Source organism: Dysidea avara, chromosome 4 (assembly GCF_963678975.1).
Source record: "Dysidea avara chromosome 4, odDysAvar1.4, whole genome shotgun sequence".
NCBI lineage: Eukaryota > Metazoa > Porifera > Demospongiae > Dictyoceratida > Dysideidae > Dysidea > Dysidea avara.
The window spans coordinates 48419243-48439125 of record NC_089275.1 but is presented as its reverse complement, the minus strand read 5'-3'; the positions used below and the strand labels follow the sequence as shown (position 1 = coordinate 48439125).

Genomic DNA, 19883 nt, shown 5'->3' with positions numbered 1-19883 from the left:
TTATAACTAATTACTACCTGTTGTCGTCAGGGCATGTCTAACACTGTGTTCATTTTACAGCGCTAGAGCTGAAGAACAAGGAGAGAGATAAATATGGACAGTCATCCTAATGGAATAGGTGTAGAATAACGACATCCAGATGGATCAAACACGTCTTCTGGCTATCTCCTACTCAGGTTGTAACTCTTATTGAGAATGTAAAGAAACTTATGTAAGTTTGTGTTGATGATATGCAACTTTTTCTTCACTTTTATAATTACTCCATACTTGCACAGTTATTCCCAGTTCTGCAGATACCACTTGTATGTGATTGTGCACACCTTCACCTGTGAGACATGGTACAGCTTCTAGTCTTGCCCCAAGAGAATTTATCTGTGTTGACTCCTAACACCTGAGTAGCACACGGGTGTCCTAGTGTTGGGTGATATTGCATTTTTAGTATTTGAAACGAAGTAATCTAGATTTTCAATTTAATCTTGATATTTGTAACAATATGTAAGTGATAGTTGTAATATGGTAAATACAGTATGTATAATACAATAGTAGCTAAAAATGTGAACATGTTGACCTCAGAGTTTAGCCAAAGATTATTTATCTGTAAAAATGTTTCCAGAAACACTAAATAAGATCAGGCTTCTGTAGATCCTTTGGCTTACTACCACCACCAGAACAAAACGAAAATAAGTCCAGGCAGGTAATTTAGTTTTCCCTGGCTTTAAAATTAAATTAACAGGTTTACTCATAGATCTGGTAGCACTGTCTCCATCACGCTCATCTTGGTTAGGTATAGCCAAGCCCAAAAATACCTTCAGAGTGACCCCAAACCCTTCCAACAAGTTTCTACAGAATTTTAAAAATTTTCTATTTAACAATTTTATTCTGACTAACTGATGCCTTCAGCCAAGCATAACTCGACAATGGATAAGGCTATGGGCTACTGTTCAACATCGCTTCATCCCAAGATGTACCTTTTCGCCAACCGCAGTACGTACAATGCACATATCATGGACTTACCATTGTCCTCCTTTGTGTTCAAGTTCTTTACACTGACAATGCATGGTGTTGATTTGTGACAGCACGATATGGCTTCCCCTGGCTGTGTCATGCTTTTCACCTGAATTTTCCGCAGCAACTGGTTTCGTTGCAGTATAGTTTCTTGCACTGTTCTTCATTTGTAATGCTGTGTAACGAGCAGAGCATAGCTACAAATGAAGTGTAATGACCACCTCACTTTTCAGTGTGTAATTGATTGTTGGGATGCATGTTCAGACACAAAATTATTTTACGGAATGCCTGGCACCATTCTTTCTTTTAATGTGTTACACAAGGATTCAGTAGTCATAATTGTGTTATAAAAAAAGTTAACAAACAAGTAGAATGAAAAATTAGGAATCTTAAGCTGGATTAGGGATCAAAAAAACAAAAAAAAAGCAGGGAAATAAGGAATAAAACAAGGGAGTCTGCCTATACCTACAGATATACTAGTGAACATGGAGAAAACATCCTGACCACCTGGTAGACTCCTGTAAGCATTTGAGCGTAAATCGGATGGCTGCAGGTTCGAGGCTACCTAGGTCCAGTCATGGATTTTTTCTCCTTTCTCCAACTTTTCAGACACACCTTATGTAGCTAAAGTCTTTGAGCAGGCTGTAGGACCAGGTGTCCTACAGACCTTCAGCACTTGTGCTGTAAAGCATTAATTATACAACTAAGTACTAAGAATAATACGAAATGTGGTTAAAATTATGTCATAAATAATAACAAGAGTTCATAATATAAGTTCATAATATATATACTAAGGAGAGTATCCTACTCTTATATACCCCTGTAGAAGGGCGTATCGTGAAGTTATGACGTAATGACAAGAAGTTGTGGTTTCTGACTTACAAGCAGCCATAAAGTGCAAGAATCGTTAGCACCATTTCACACTTGCGATGCTCAGAATAGCCGTATTCGCGAATGGCCTAGCAAGAAACGCCTACTAAGCAGTCTTAACCCATGAAGGAACGACTGTAGTTTGGTGAGAAATGCCTTAAGCTGAGGATGATTTGGTTGCTAGCGACTTTGTTAGGCACGCGTTCAATCGATACCATGTTTAACTAATGACATTACTAATTATACAAAGAAAAACGGGCGGACTCAGAAGTTCTACGTCATAACTTCACGATACGCCCTTCCACAGGGGTAAATGAGAGTAGGATACTCTCCTCAGTATATATATTATGAACTCTTGATAATAATAATGAATGAAATAAATAAATAAATAATTAAATAAATAATTAATGTTTGGGAAAACTACAAGGCCTGTGAACTTACACTAACCGGGGCTCGACTCACCGGTGAACAAAGGCACAGACGTACAATAATTACGCCTGTTTGTGCTGATGACCTGAAAGAACATGTAATTCTATATAACACTCGGCACCACGCCCATGCCCAGAGAAGATTAGCGACCACGAGCGACCATCCTCAGGTCTACCACCAACCTGTCTACTAATCGCTTGTGTCCAGATCTTCGTTCAGACAAGTGTCAGGTGCTGCTGTAAGCCTCCCAAGCGCCATGCCAGCTGCCAGTGCATTCAGGTGGATTATTAACAGAGGTTATTATTATTATTATTATTATCAATTTTGTCAAAAGACCGGGTTGTACAAAAGGACAAGCCTGTAGGCGTACTTCCCACACATACACACCAGAAATTACAAAAACAATGACATAAGCAAATACACCTAAAAAACAATAACTACTACAAGAACAAAAATAAATACCAACAAAAACAAGAACATTAAGTATAGAGAAGATTCAAAAAAGAAAACGACGGAGGGCTAAATGGAACAAGGGTGGCTGTTTAATTCGCAGGATGGTATGGGGTATGGTATTCCACAGAAATGTGCTGTTCACAAAGAAAGAGTAACGAAAAGAATTAATAGACGATGTCACAGGCCGGATAGATAGAGGGTGACACCTTGTGGGAGCTTGGGACAACTGAAAATGTTCACTAAATGGTAAGGAATTCCTGTGGTGGAGACTATCATGAATGCAACAAATAGTAAAGTAGGTGTGACGCTGTTGAATGGTAGGCCAGTTTAATGCTTGGATGCATTCGTCAGAAGACTTGCTCCAACAATGAGATGAAGGAATCCACCTGCTATTGGAAGCTTAACGGGCAGCTCTACGCTGAACAGATTCCAGAGCATTGATGTTTTTAGCAGTATGAGGATGCCAAACTGGACTGGAATATTCCATAACGGGGCGGACAATGCATTTGTAAGCAGTAGATTTAATGGATGAAGGAGCATTGAACAGGCAGTGGCGAAGAAAATTGAGTGCTTTTGTAGCTTTAGCTGAGACATATTTACAGTGTTCATTCCAGTTCAGCTTTGTGTCAACTATAATGCCAAGGTATCGAATTACAGGATGGTGATAACAGAAGAATCTAGATGGTATGAAGGTAAAATTGAGGAACGTTTGTTGGAAATCACTATGCTATCACATTTAAGTGGATTGAGACGCAAGAGCCACTTCTTTGCCCACTGAGCTATACTTGAGACATCAAACTGCAACCATTTAACATCATCAGGAGATGAGATTTCCTTGTAGATCGTGACGTCATCAGCAAATAGTTTGACTTTGCTGTGAGATATAACAGAGAAAATGTCATTAATGTAAAGTAAAAAATGAAGAGGGCCTAAGACTGAACCCTGGGGCACACCTGAGGTAACCAAAAGGCACGAGGAAAATTTCCCATTAACTACAACACGCTGGCGTCGACTTGTTAAAAATGCAAATCAAAATATCACCAGTGATTCCAAGAGATTCCAACTTCAACAGTAAGCGAGGATGGGAAATAGAATCGAAAGCCTTTGCCAGGTCTAAGAAAATGCAGTGAGTACTACTATGCTGTTCCAGAGAAGTTGCCCAATCATTAACTGCCTCCAAAAGTAAAGAAATAGTAGAGCGTTTGTGGCGAAAACCAAATTGACAGTCATTAAGAAGGTTGTGTTGTTCAAGAACAGCAACAAGTTTGCAATGTATAATTCTTTCCATAACTTTAATAACAATGGAAGTTAGGCTTATAGGACGGTAATTACTTGTAGCATGTTTGTCGCCTTTCTTATGAACTGGAACAACATTGGCACTAACCCAATCTAATGGCAGTTTCCCAGATGAGAGTGATAGTTGGAATAGTTGTGCCAAAGAAGGTGCAAGAAATTCTGCACCCAACTTCAGTAAACGTGCAGGAAGTAAATCTGGGCCACATGCCTTGTCACACTGTAAAGAAATTAACTCTTCAAACACATCCTTAGCGGTAAATTGAATAGAATCAATGATGGATGGGTGAATAGACAATGATTCTCTCAGCCCTGGAATATCAGAACCGTCGTCAACAGTAAACACTGAACTAAAATAGGCGTTAAATGCCTCTGCTTTGCTGGAATCTTCAGTTAAATTCTCATCATTATGGAGCAAAGGTGGGATAGGAGAACGGTTTCCTTTAAAGGAGTGAAGCCATCTCCAAAATGGTTTAGGGGAGTCAAAGTATTGCTTAGATAAATTGGAAACATGAGCCTCGGTATCCTGTCGTGTTCTAGATCTAACCAAGTTACTAATTTGTTTATATCTGGATTTGATAACATCAGAGGTAGGGGATTTGACTGAGGTGTACATGTTTTCATGTTGTAATACTGTTTGCATTGTTTGTTTGTACTGTGTTTGTACCAGAAACAATAAATAAAATATTATCTCCTGTTGCTGTGAAGTGCCAATCACTACTGTAGCTACCATTCAGTGTCTGCACACCACTGATGTGTCATATCCATGAGTATTCCTTTGAAGACGCTGCCACCTTTCACAGCAATCTGCTACACATTTCACAGGAGATCAGTGATGAAAATTCGGATTTAAAGAAATACGAAAAACTCACCATGATCGGATGAATATTCGCTAAACACTCGGATAATCGCATAATCACTCTTTGTATACGCACGATTGGTCGGTAATAGTTCTTCATCAATGAATGAGATGAATATTCGGAAGGCGTTTCTGCATTGCCTTTATTTTTGATTATGGTTTACAATAATTTAATGAATATAAAGGGCGCGGTTATGCAGTAGTAGGATGGCCACAAGAGTGCCAGCAAGTCGCGAGGCCAGTCGTGATCACGAAAGTCGTCTTCCTCCTTATTGCCCTCACTGCAGTGAGTACGTTTCAAGAGCTACGCATATCGCCACCGATTGAAGTGCTATACGACCACATTACCAACACGTGGCAGACCGGCTGTACCGATGGTGTTCCCACCGAGGCTTTGTCTGATGGACATGCTGTTGTGGACAGTAGTAGTGGGATCAGAGGACGTAAGTATATTTTAGGTTCTGTCCGCATGATCAGTGTTGCTACACTCGGTCTTGCTTCGCCTCCCGATGCTGGAAACAGAGCTACTTCTGTTGAGATAGCTAATCCAAACCCTCCAAAAGAATGAAACTTAATTACAACATTGTATATAAATTAGACAAGCCAACAACATCTTCCCTTACCCAGCCCATACTTATCTCATAAACTGGTGCACAAAATGTTTAGTCTGGAGCGGCCGCCCCTTAGCTAATTATCACTGTAAATGTTCTGGGTGATTCACCATGCCTTACACGTATTTCCTCTACCAATCCACATAACTCAGTTCAACTAGCAGGTGATTATTTTTGTATGTACTAATGGGCAAGTCCTGGAAATATCACAAATTCTTCACCACCGCCATGTGCATTCGACTGTTACTTGTAGCCAAAACCTGCCAATAAACGCATCTACAATGCCACAATATTATGGTGAAGTTGAATTACACTTATTTAATTAGTTGTATGCATACAGGCTGCTAATAATTTGTGCAACCTATGTTAATCATGAGTCCTAGTGTATATGACTGCAAGGTACACCCACAAATCATTTAAAGCATTGTCTCGCCCTTACTTGGCTTCAGTGTAGGCTTCAGCTCATGCTATACTCTAAATCTATCTCAGCCAAACTGCTTTATTTTCCATAGCAATGCTTTAATAATATGTACGTGACCCAGTCTGGGAAAAAGGCTCTTATCGTCTATCACAAGACACTTGATTTTTTGCCACACACACAAAGCTACATCACTAAACTATCAAATTGTACAGTCATCACCAGCAAGGATTCAGTAGTCTGCTTGTTCTGGCTGCTTTTGCTGAGTACTGTGGCAATCCGTATGACTGGTCTGTGGTCTTGATGAAGCACTGGCTGGCCAGCAGGTGGTTGTGTGTGGCTGTACAGCTCTGTGGCACTGAATAAAGAGCTGTGCTGTAATTTTGCTATGTTTTTGGCCAGTTGTATGCCTTGAATGGCTCATAACTTAGCCAAATTCATCTATATGGGACGCCATTATATATTTTGATAAGTTTCATGCCACCACGCCACCGCCGCCCACCACCCTTACGTAAAGTGGAAACAGTCACACCCCTTTTTTGACTGGTATGGACAATTAGCTACCATTTCATCCACTACCAATGCAATACAAGGAGCCTGTTGTTTTATGCCTTTTCAACGAATTGCATATAGATGTGCTAGTGCAGAACTTAGTATAGATTTTGATAGTTTAACTGATAATGTATTTGTTGCTTGCCCTATCAATTTAAAATATTACTTGTAATAAATTGAATTAAACGTACTTCAATAATTTAATGATATTTCGCATAATGTTCAGTCATTTATTCTGTAGCACAATCATGAGTGATTATATAGATTGTATTCCTATGGACATCACAAAAATATTCAGTAATATAACACAGTGATTTTTCTAACCTTATTGGGGAGTACTAGTGATCGAATCCACTAGCCTCCTACCTGGAATGCCTGGGTTGGACCTAGCTGGGTTACTTCTGCTTGAGCTGCCTGAGCTGTTGTTACTACTTCTACCTGACCTGTATAGACAAAAATGATACTGAATTTTTCTTCACACACTCACATGAGGAAAGTATGTATAAACTTTCACCTACCGTAAGAATATACAACTGTACCCAATGTCTTAATATGTGAGATGTGACTGGCTCTGCGAAAATCATTTTTATCACCTTATACAAGTATTGAGAAATGACAGTTTAAATTATCCAGAGTGTGGTAGCTTGAAGTTACGTGAACAAAATTTTCACACGTTTTACACCAATTACCTTTAAAACCATCCATCTACTGAACAAGTAGCCGAGAACCTAATTTCACATTTTAGATAGATTTTTCTTTACTGAGGTTGACCCTGGCACAGCAGTATCAGGTATATCAACAATGGGTGGTCGCAGGGCGGGGGGGTTGGAAATTTGCAAATAAAAAAAATAGCAGAAAGGCAAAGGGGTGAAATAGACCAAGTTATGGGCCACATTTGACTCGTAACTAGCTAAAATGAAAGGCAAGGAACAATACAGGTCAATATACAGTGTAACCAACACCGCAGAACTGTACAGCCACAGACGGCCATGGCCAGAGCTCCATTAGGAACCCAGAACATCTGTACAGATTGCCACTGGCCTTGGAAAAGCAGCCAGCAGAAGCAGACCACTTAATCACAGCTGTGAAATTTGATGGTGTATTCATATAGCTTTATGTTTATGGCAAACAATCAAACTTCCTGCCATGGGCATGCAATAAGCCCGGTTATTGCAAAGCCAGTCACATATGCTGATGTGTGTCTACACTGTATGTATGTATGTAAGTACCTGGTAGGAGTGATTCGTAATTCTGTGTCGTCAGGAAATTCAATCATGTGTCTACAAACAAAAGTTGAGAAAATCATAATTTACTGTACATACACCTGTACATATATACAAAATAGGGTGGTTGGCAGCTGTCGTTAATGTAAACATTAAAAGGAAAGTAATTACTCCTTTAGCCTCGAAGTTAAAAAAGTGTTCCGTTAAATGTGAACGCCACTATAGTGGCCCTTACTACACGCATGCATTCAAATGCATGGATCTTGTCAGGAGCTTATTGAACACTATGGACAAGGAGCACGTAACTCTATGAACAGTGAAATTCAAACATGGTGTCCAAATACTAATAATAGTACATTCATTAATTTCCTTATAAGGATACTTGCAAGCCGGATGCCAGAATACATCATCCTGGTGATGTGTGACATAGCTGAAGCAAATGAAGGAATACAAGCGATACGAAACTCGGTCGCTAACAGACCATAACACCCTGACAAGCTTCTGTGGAGTTGTCGCTCTCAGAGGTGAGTTTCAGAGCATGCTAAATGTGTTAGCTGTCAAGGAGGCAAACAAAGTGGTAATGGCACTTGCTGTCGTTACATACCAAGTTTCCTCTACAAACTCTAAAAGAGGTCGGTTCACTTTCAGTAAAATAGCATTCACACTAGTTTTTGCATAATTTTTGCACATTTGGCAACGTACGTAACTTTCCTTATTAGGAAATACTACTATTAGAATTAGTATGCCATGTTTGAATTTTGCAAAATAATCTCGTAAATGGAATATCCTATGCACAAACGGATTTTACCACATTACTCTGTGGTAAACGCCCATTATCCTGGTCTTTGATTGGAAGCACTATGATACTCGAGTGCGATGGGAGAGCTGAAAGAGGTTTACTGAATTTCTGCCATTCCAGACTGAATTTTTTTCTTCTACTTTTTAATATTTGACAAAAAACAAGCAAAAGTTAGTAATGTTATATATCATTGTAGGTCCGTTTATGGGAAATAGTTTAATGTTCACCATGATGGAATAGGTGGTTCTGACAAGGAGTAACAAAAGACAGAGTCTGGTATGTCAAAACGTGTATTTTAATAAAATATTATTTTGTCTTTAAAAACAAAAGCAACTATAGTGGCGTTCAGGGCCAAAGGTTTAATGTGTTAATTAAATAGTGTGGTACAAAACTGAGCACTCTTTCAATTTACAATTTGAGAATACTTATTTGTCAGCATTTCCTATTTCACCAAATTAAACACTCGTGGCCTATGCATGTATGTCTAAAGCCTTCATAATGGCTACTGCAAAACAGTAATAAGAACAAGCGCAATTGTTACTAAGCAACAGGAATAATAATTTTTAAAAAACTAACTATTGATGCGACCACACCCCTTGTACATGCAACTGCTATGGCCCAAAATAACACTTATCTTAACAACTATTTAATTACCTTAGCAACTATTACAAAGCAACATGGATCACCATGGTATCCATATTGTTATTGGACTTGTGTTTCCATTCCACACTGTTGTACTGTATCATATTTTACGATAGTACTGTATAGTAGGGACGACAAGAGTGTGGGCATGGTCCAAAAAAATAAATCAACCAAACACCATCTTCAAAAATCCTTCATGGCTACTTGACAGTATTGGTCAGGTATAAAGTATAAACAGGCCCAAACGTGTCTTCAGAATTACCGGAAGTGTTTTTAATGAGTAACTAAAAAATTTTAAAAATACTTTATTTTAGCGAATTTTCTACTGCCTACCTGCCTGCCTGATGCATTCAGCAGGTATAACAGAAAACTGGCAACAACTACAGCCTTACTTCTTTCATGAAAACACTTTGATTTTCACAGAGAACTAACCTTAGGTATTTTAAATATCCTACAACGTACATGCTATTGTCTTAGTGATTTTCCTTTGATCCTTCTTTATTGTGGCCACTACTTATGCATCAGTAGGGATTCCATGTTTCATTGTGCCTCAACATATTAGAATACACATGTTCAACTGCATGTGCATATTATATCGCACCAAAACACACTTGTGATTTCGATGTTCTATTATGCAGCATGGATACAGGACCTATCTGTATTGTCAAGAAGTATACATATGTAAGTGATTAATGTTCAACAGACTAAATGATGTGTGCATTAAATGATAGAATACAAGTCTGATTCTGTATAGTCAGCATACAGCTAATATAGCATTATTACACTGGCCCTGCTACTGAATCATGTGTTAAAGGTGTCTTTTATATAATCTTTCAGTGGTCTGAACCTGAGATTTATACTAAAATTATTTTTTCCTTTGTTGAACCCATAGGTTATATAGCTATAGCTACTTTTCCTATGTCCCAGCAGTAGCTTTAGTAGCTAGCTATATCCTTTGTAAAATAACAGCAGATAGCTATCACATGTAATGTTTACAAAAAAAGTATACAAACAAGCATAAGAAAAATTAGGAATTTTCGGCATGAGTATGGACTACAACAAAAGCACAGAAACAAGCTGCTGTGATGAAACGCAACTCAGCAGCTGGGTGTATGCATTTTAATCTCTACTTTAGCTGTTTGTTGTGCATGGCTGAAGTAGGGATTAAAATGCATATAGTACATTCAGCTATTGACTTGCGTTTCATCGCAGCGGCTTGTTTCTGTGCTTTTTATTGTAGTCACTACTCATACCAACAATTCCTAATTTTTTCTTATATTTGTTTATACAATAGCCTACCAAATTATTATGCATTATCAAGGTACCTTGACATAAGGGGTCATCCATAATTTTCAGCATTTTCGCAAGCGTACAGAGCGTACGCTGGGGGGGAGGGGGTAAATCCAATGCGTACACTTTTTAATAATGTTGATATTAGTAGCGCTATATAAAAATAATTCTAAATAATTTAGCATGCGCATACAATTTTAGTATCAAGATGGCGAAATGTGAGTTGCAGTTCGAGGCAAGGCAGTTTCTTCTTGAGCTCGCTATGCATCCAGATAGTGTACACAAGTCACCAACTAATCAATACCAGCATTTCGTGAACACCTTTGTTGTGACGAACGATACGAAAATGAAGAGGGCAGATGCTGTGAAGCACGCAAGTAGAGTGGAAGGAGCGAGTTGTTTACAGCAAAGAGCACTATGTGGCAGCACTGGAAAAAGCTGCGCAACACTTGAAGTGGAGCAGAACAAGGCGTATTGATTCATTTTTCAAGGTACAATATATAAACAGGCTATAAAACCACGTAGCTAGCTGTGCATTAGGTATGCAGGTAGCCATGACTAGGCCATGTTAGGTAATAGCCAGGATCGCTTTCAGTAAAAAACTGTTTTCACTGTACTAAAAGCACGTAGCTGTACAGTACTAAATGGCTAGATTGATAGGTTTAGCACTATTTCATACATGCAGGATTGTAGCTTGCCAGATAGCCGGTTTAATTTATAGAAGTAGTGTTTACAAATAGGTGACTTGCACAATGTATTGAACGACAGCTACCTATAACTTGTTTTCTTTGCAGACAAGCACAGTGAATGAAGAAACTGTAGCAGTAGAAGACGACGTCAGTAGTGGTGCTGAAGCTCATGATAATGTACAGTGTTGTAACTCAGCAAGTTAGTACAGGTGTTTCAAGCTGTAGTACTGATGATAATTTGATGCATTATATTGAAGACAGCCAACAGATAGCCATTTCTGTGATGTGGACATTTCCGTTATGTTTTTACCAGTGAAGCTGACAAGGAGCGCCACACATGCCTGATACACAGTGGAACTAGGTCACAAGAGGAATCAGAATCTACTTCACAGTCAAAGAAGTCCAAAGTTGAGATAAAATGTCTTGTTTATGGTGAAATTTATCCCACCAAATACCAGCTTCAGAAACACCAGACTGAGCAAAATTACAAAATGGGAAGGGGAAGACCTAAAAAGAAATAAGTATATGACTGTCACACAAATTCACACATGTAAATAACTTCTTGTGTGATTGATCTGTCTGCATTTCCTATAGTGTAAAAACAGCAACAATAACTCTTAAAAACAATTTCATATGTGACATACACACATACATATATACAACAATTCATGATCGATATCAACATTTTTAATAGTACGCTTTTAGGTGGGGGGGAGGGGGTTATGGAAAGAGTACTCTCTGTACTCTTGTGAAAATGCTGAAAATTATGGATGACCCCTAACACTTCGACTAAATGTATTTTGACACATAACACTTTAGCTTTTGGTACTCCTTGTGAGAAACACCTACTCCATGGTAAACATCAAACTATTTCCTACAAACAGACCTACAATATCATAACCTTTGTTTATTTCTTCTATTCGTTTTTAGAGTTAAGAGAAAAATCCACTCCAGAATAATGGGAAATCTATCAACTTATCTCTTTTCATGCTTGAGCATGGTAAAAAAAAAGCTCACACAAATGGTGCAGAGTAACGTAATTAAATCTATTTACGAATAGAATATTTTGTTTACGAGATCCATGACTTTGAACAAACATGTGTAGTGAGAACCACTAAGTGGCATTTGCATTTAACAGAACACTTTTTATTAAAAACTTCGGGGCCAAAGGAAGCAATTCTGTTGGCTAACTGCTTGACATACACTGTATATACAACACAATACACATGCACATATACATATGACACTCATATTGAAAATTGTACGTACCCAGATGAATTTATGATATCTGTAGTATCCATTTCATCATGTTCAAGATAATGGTCATCATACTCCCTCCTACACAAAACAATACAAACAATACACACACATATATATGCACCACACTGCATGAGCAGTTCAAAGGCACCACCAGTGCCATGATTTACCCACTGACAGAACAAAGAAAATTGATGACTGAAGCAATACACACTCTTCAGCTACAAAGTACACTATAAATTACAGAGAATCTCCTTAAATCAAATAAAATTATTGTAAAGGCTCTAGTTCTCCTTTCCTGTTATTAACTCTTGGTATACCATGACCATAAATCAGAGTGCATGCATGAGTGTCAAAATAGCTTTTCTTATAATCACAATATTGTGCATATTATTGCATACCGGCCTTCATCTTGCTGCACAACTGCCCACTGCACTGGCTGCAAAGGAGGTGGCAGGGCAGACAAAGTGCTGTCAACTTTGGATTTGCATCTAAACCTCCCAGAAATGGTGTCAGCTTCAAGTATACGTTGATCTAACGTTGCCTTCAACTCTTGAAGTTCTGAGTAAATAAATTATGTACAAGAGCATGTTGGAGGGAATGATTAAAATGTCTATAATTTAACGCTGCTAGTTTTGTTTAGATCACAAAATGAGAATATGTAGTAGAAATATGGGAGAGTTTCACCACACGTGCATTACAACAGTGACGTAACTACACTGGAGCCCACTGGGCCTGTGTCCCACCTCCAAATAATCTTATAATTTATATAACTCATGTGATCCAAGTGACAATCACCCATTGCACTTTAAGGATGGCTGTTGTTAGCCATGCGCTTGTCTTAGCTGTTATTTTGCCAATAACACCATGTAACCATTAATACCCAGTACCACATGATCCCGAAGAGGGAAACTAAGCATTGCTACTGAAGAAGCTCGTAAATTAAGAAGTCAAAAAGATTACTTTTTCATGCTGAGGTGCTGATTCCTTGATAGATAAAAAAAAATCTGTTGATCCAAGTGATAAAATCAAGTTAACATTTCTAAAGTAATGAAACATGTTTCCACTACGACTTAGTATAATTGTCAACATTGAGCTGATGAGTGTGTGCATGGGTATAAGAAAATTGGACCAAGAGATGATGCACATTCCTTTTAATGCTTGCTATGATCAAGATGAGGGACCTGCATATTATGGCACAAGAAATTAAAGTTGCTTTTGATATTGGATCAAGACTATCCAGAAGAGTATTGTTGAAGCGTAAATAAGGTATAAATGCATGGCCGTGATCATGCAATAGCCTTAGGTTGTGTCAATAAGCTGTAGAAACAGCTGTATTTACAACCGAGTTGTGGGTCCCTTAGTAGCTGTAATCAAACTTACCATCAGATGCCCAAGACAGCTGATGACGTCTTACAACTCCCTCCACTTCGTCATCACTCTCCTCTGTCATATAATCATCACAGAGCTGCAGCCAAGCAATGCGCTCTTCTTCCATCCGTACTGCTTTAAATCTTCGACAATAGAGCTAACATATATATATATATATATGAATATGTGGACGATAGGATTAACATTTGTACCCTTGATCTCATCTGCTTCTTCTTTGCTTTATTCTTATTTTTTGTAACCTGCTCCTGTCATGCTGGCGATGAATCTAAATAGCACTTTCTTTTTGTTTCATGATGTCTACGGATAGCACCTAGCAATGAGAAATGAGAGGTACATCTTATATCACTAAAGAGCAATTAACATACGATTGATTTCGAATTCACTAAACTTTGGCTTCTCAGCATTCTCACTTTCACCCCTTATGTGCTCTGTAAGCTGAGCAGACAAGGTTGTTGCTACCCTGCGGTTATGGTCACTTGTAAACCTACACATGCGGATGACGTATGATCAGATCATACAGGTGTCTATTTACAGACAATAAATTTTTACTTCTCCTCTCCCTTGAACTTATGTAAGGGGTCTTGCTCACTGTGCAACAGACGAACTTTCCTCTGAAATAGATTAAGGATATCATCATACACATGGTAAAAAATACTTACCGTCAAATCTTTTGGCACCTTTTTGCTTCTTGAGTGTTTCTCAACTTCAGATTGCTTGTGTTTACTTATCTCCCTCGCCACCTCCTTAACCTCATCCTTAACATCTTGGGTTTCTTTCCTCAAAAATTGGACTTCCTTGCTCATCCTAGCAGTCATTACTAGAAGCCCGTTGTTCTGTCTTTGCAATTCGTTGTAGGCCCTGAGCAACTCTTCTTGGTCAATTTCAGGAGCACCATTGCTTCCAGTCAGATTGAAGTTCGAATTAGGACAAGGAGAAACCGCACTCAAAATACTGCGACGAGTACTTGGGGTTCGAACAGGAGGGACCAATGGCCGATTCTGGTTCAGCCTTAACCCCGAGTAAAAACTTTCTGCCATAACTGTTCGACAACGTGCAACGAAGTGTTGATGGGTGACCGCCCGCCGGGGAACCTCATGATCATTCCTTCACTACTTGCTGCCCATTAATGTTCGATTGTGGTATGTGTGACTTTCGCTCCTCCTCTATGTTTCTGATTACGTTCCGGTTTTAGATAACGCCGTGTCTCACTGCAGTGAGATTACCTAAGTAGTCATTGTGGCTCAGGTTAGAAATCTTTACGCGTGCCATGGACTCATGCTTCCTACGCCACTAGCAGATCTCTCGAGATCTCTCAACTCTCAAGATCTCACCTTGAGACTCAAGGTTATAAGATTTTTCAAGGTCAAGTACAAAGTTTAAGTGTTTTCTCAAGGTAAAGGAATTTTTGTCACTGTCACACTACAGATAATGTAAGAAAACTGTTGAAATCACTCTCAGATTCAATCTCAGAGGATCTAATTTTCAAAGTTTTTCTGGGGGGAGGGCATGATCCCAGATCCCCCCAGGCTGGCATATACTTTGCATACTATAGTGTGCTTATGGTATACCATGTAGTATATATATATTGGTAAAACATCTTCTGAAAAGGGTTACCTACACTCCAGCCCCTTTATGACCTCTGATCTCAAAGTTGAAATTGATTCCAAGTTGAGAGGTCTGCGTGACTAGTACTGTGCATGTAGTGTGTGTTAATGCTTCAAATGCTGTTACAGTATATGTACAATAATTTAAGTATTTATGAGTACCAGCAGTTACTGCCGACTGCAAACATGGTGAATTACCTACTTACAATTGCACATTTTGTAGTGTGTGTGTGTGTGTGTTACAGTATGGAGTTGAGTACGGTAGTGGTCGGTTGCTCTACTACCAGTGATCTTATCATACACAATGTCACCTCTTGTGAATTGCCATTCTGTCTCCACAGCACATCCTACATCTTGAATGTAGTCTAGTAACATGGACACACCTGCTGGTCATTTATATTACAAGTAGTAGATCACATGATAGCTTTAATAAGAGTAGAGCTAAGTGTTAACAAGGACAGTATACTGGCCGGGGGAGGAAGATAATCAGAGTGAAGATGAGGCCTTGTGTGAGGGGACATCATTTAACTGTCATCTATCAACTAAACCTGCCTAGAAAGTCCAGTAACGTGCATGCCTAGAAAGTCCAATAACCTGGCTAGTAAGACCAGTAACCTGCCAACTGTTGTTAGTGGTGTACTATAGAGCTATTTGCTATTGTTACCATATATAGCTATTGTTACAGATGGAGCGAGGGAGACGATCTGCTCCATCACATTCAATGCTGTATACCCTACAATGACAGTGACTGGATTACTCGGTCGGGGTAGTCCAGCTCATCTTAACAAGCCTCATCTCTGGAGCATGTTTTCTGTTGACAAGTATATTATTTCATCATGTGATCTTCTATAATGTCATCATCCAATAACAGGTTATTACCATCACTTAGTGAGTTGAACTGAAGACCAAATACAGGTAAACCAGCTGATCATCCTTGATTGGCTAGTTAGTACTGTTACAGTACCATGAGGAAAACTGCGGTACACACCACTGCTATAGTGGAGATGACATTTGGAGCATCACTAGTCGGTCTACCAGTTAGTGGTATACAACTACAAGTTGAGATTATGAAGAATACTCCCCACCCAATGGTGAGTTCTCAGCTCATCATAACAATCATCCTAGTACCAACCTGTATTGTATTACAGAGCATTCCAACTTCCAGAGTTGAATCAGCATACTGGGCTGGTATCGGTTAACTTGGAGAAGGATGAGGTGAGATAACCAGTTACAATGGTCCTAACTGTGTACACTGGATTGACGAGAATCAGCAGTGGTTATTGGCCAAACATGTAACTCCGCCACATATCAACAGCCAGCACAGTACTGTATCAGTTGTGGTCCCTATCCATTGTAGCATGTTTTTGTTTAGTTATTCTTTCATGGACTGACAACCCCAACTGATCTACCTTATGTCATGCTTATACCATCATCATTTCTCTGTTGGCTGCCACGCCTTCCCTCAATAGGTAAGTCATGTGACATCACATGAAGTCACACAACAGGTATATGAATTTTACAACAGGAGGACAAAATGGTGACCAACACTGCACCACTCAACCAACTCCAAGTCAGTATATTAGTTTTATTAGTTTACTATATACTATACTATAGTAGTCCACTATTGTATTGTATTCTCACAGGGATAAGTGTGATCAATCTTTACAGCCGATGTCCCAGCCAGAAGTAGTACTGGTATACAGATTGTGTTCTCCCCCACAATAGGTTAAGGCCTATATGTGACCCGGTCTGCGAAAAGGGCTCTTATAGCCTTTCCAATTATCCATGTTTGGCTAATCATAACTCCTAATCTACTAAAGCTATCACCATGTAATTACACCCACAGCTACTGCCAGGTTAGGGTTGTTGAGTGACCAAATTGTAGGCTTGAACCATATTCACCAGTCAAGTTATGGGTTACCATATATATGCAATTGGAAAGGCTATAAGAGCCCTTTTCGCAGACCGGGTCACATATTGTGAGTAGTGACGCTGACCAGAGGGAGGTGTCACCAGTCCTCTGCTACAGGTAGAGCTACTAGTACAGTTCAGTCAACATACAAATGGATCCAGTCTATTGACTATCAACCAAGTGAGTTTGTGTGTGTGTGTGTGTGTGTGTGTGTGTGTGTGTGTGTGTGTGTGTGTGTTGTGTGTGTGTGTGTGTGTGAGAGAGAGAGAGGTGGCAGCATAACCAGGTGGTTAGGGCATCAGCCCAGTAAACAAAAGGTTCCAGGATCAATTCCCAGCTAGGCCAGTATGGTGTTGTTTCCTTGAGCAAGAAACTTTACTCCTACTGTAGGTTACTAGTCCTGTCCCAGGAGGATTTGTTTGCACTAGACTCAAGTTCCTGAGTGGTATGCAGGCATCCCATTTGCTGGGCAGCAATAGCTGTGTTTCGTATGGCTGCTGTAGTGCAGTGCTTTGTGTGCGTGTGTGAAATTACTAAATAAAGTGTATTGCTAATTTAGGTATCCCAGTGATTGTATACATTTTCCTCCTTTCTGTAGCTCTGATTGGAACTGATCATGACAGACAAGTGACATGCCTGCACATTTTTTATAATTACAATATCAGCATATAATTGGGAGCTGTGTGGAACTGTAATTACAGAGCAGTGTGTCAAGAATTTAAATATGGATGTTGCCATATTTTAGCAGATCTGTAAGAAGTGTTCTTCAGATAAATTGGTTCATGTAAACATTGTAGCAGACTTCTGACAAAAAGGCAGCATCCCACAATTCATTGCTTATTGAAGGAAGTTTAAAGCCACCGAAAGAACAGCTGAAGGCATGCAAGCTCAATAGTCATGGTCTTCACACACACACACACACACACACACACACACACACACACACACACACACACACACACACACACACACACACACACACACACACAGGTAGCTAGAAGACAAGGAGGAGGGCTGCCAACCATAGCGAAGGCAAAGGAATTATGAAAGGCTCCCTTATAAAGTAGGATGAAGTGGCCCCTACTTGCTAGACATTGGGTGACCTGCAGCTTGAATCCTGGGATTGGAGGGATTTTTTTCTATCTTTGACCCTTTTCTGTATCACATTATTTGCCCCAAGCCATGTAGTTCTGAAGTTTGTTTGGTCCGTATGTGTTAGATAATCCTAAGGCTGCAACACATGTTGCTGTCAGACCTTCAGTGCTGGTCACTGTAAAGTTGTAATACAAAGTGTAGCCATGATATTGAACTGAAATTAAAGAGCTGAGGAAGGGTAGTAAGACAGCTAATTGAGCCTTTCTCACTGGATAGTAGTATACAAAGAACATGTAACTTGTATTGGGTGAAAGAATAGTTAATATATGATTTGATATTATGTTTGTTGAGTTCAGCTAGAAGCCAACATACTTTAGCTGTAGTCTTAGCAACCAGTACGTGTGTAAAGGTCAGCTAGCAGCCAATGTATTTGTGGCTGCAGTCTTAGCAACCAGTATGTGTGTAGAAGTCAGCTAGCAGCCAACATGTTTGTAGCTGTAGTCTTAGCAACCAGCTGGTATGTGAATAGAGTTCCACTAGCTGCAACATGTTTGTAGCTGTAGTCTTAGCAACCAGTATGTGTGTAGAGGTCAGCTAGCAGCCAATGTATTTGTAGCTGTAGTCTTAGCAACCAGCTGGTATGTGAGTAGAGTTCCGCTAGCAGCAACATGTTTGTAGCTGTAGTCTTAGTAACCAGTATGTGCACAGAGATCAGCTAGCAGCCAACATGTTTGTAGCTGTAGTCTTAGCAACCAGCTGGTATGTGAGTAGAGTTCCGCTAGCAGCAACATGTTTGTAGCTGTAGTCTTAGTAACCAGTATGTGCACAGAGATCAGCTAGCAGCCAACATGTTTGTAGCTGTAGTCTTAGCAACCAGCTGGTATGTGAGTAGAGTTAACATTCCGCTATTAGCCAACATGCATGTTTGTAGTTGTAGTCTTAGTAACCAGTATGTGTGTAAAAATCGGCTAGCAGCCAACATGTTTGTAGTTGTAGTCTTAGTAACCAGTACGTGTGTAGAGTTCAGCTAGCAGTCAACATGTTTGTAGCTGTGCATCTATCAACAATCATGTTAAACCTATACCACATGTTTGCTGGCAACCTGCATAATATGCAAGTTGGTCTGCATTTGTCTAATTTATTAATCTGTCCTGGATTGGATATTCTTATGCAGTTGAATGCACTCATGCTTGAAAGCGTTGATATTTGTACAAAACAGTAGCATGTCCTGTTCACGTGACAATACAGCAGTGCAGGATATTTTATACGTCAGATATTGTCACAAACTGTTGTAACTTATAAACTGGCATCTGTATTTCAATTCACCAATTGCAAACACAGCAGAATTGCATGTAGTGGCACTGTCATGAGTAGTGGTGAAAGCGAACAATAACCTCCAACTATTGGTATCCATCATCCCATCTCTGGGTGGCTATCACATACTACTGTATTGTCCTGGTTTGTATGGTACATAGATCATCATAGCTCAT

At 39.4% G+C, this 19883-nt stretch overlaps 1 protein-coding gene across 1 annotated transcript; it reads right to left on the bottom strand.

Annotated features, from left to right (window-relative positions):
• Positions 1 to 6655: 6655 nt before the first annotated feature.
• Positions 6656 to 14702, bottom strand: LOC136252569 (uncharacterized). Its single transcript, XM_066045059.1, has 9 exons — positions 14442 to 14702; positions 14148 to 14393; positions 13974 to 14092; positions 13774 to 13918; positions 12792 to 12951; positions 12403 to 12471; positions 7720 to 7770; positions 6815 to 6933; positions 6656 to 6763 (listed from the first exon to the last, which is right to left on the bottom strand). The coding sequence occupies exons 3-8, from the start codon at positions 13983 to 13985 to the stop codon at positions 6816 to 6818; spliced, it is 555 nt and encodes a 184-aa protein (XP_065901131.1). The 5' UTR covers positions 13986 to 14092; positions 14148 to 14393; positions 14442 to 14702; the 3' UTR covers positions 6656 to 6763; position 6815.
• Positions 14703 to 19883: the final 5181 nt, after the last annotated feature.

What these genes read in the sequence shown, in the direction of transcription:
- LOC136252569 (XM_066045059.1), bottom strand. An exon ending in GCTGTCTTGGGCATCTGATG is followed by an intron (nt 12,952 to 13,773) that starts GTAAGTTTGATT and finishes TTATTTACTCAG; the next exon opens with AACTTCAAGAGTTGAAGGCA. An exon ending in TTACGAATCACTCCTACCAG is followed by an intron (nt 6,934 to 7,719) that starts GTACTTACATAC and finishes TTGTCTATACAG; the next exon opens with GTCAGGTAGAAGTAGTAACA.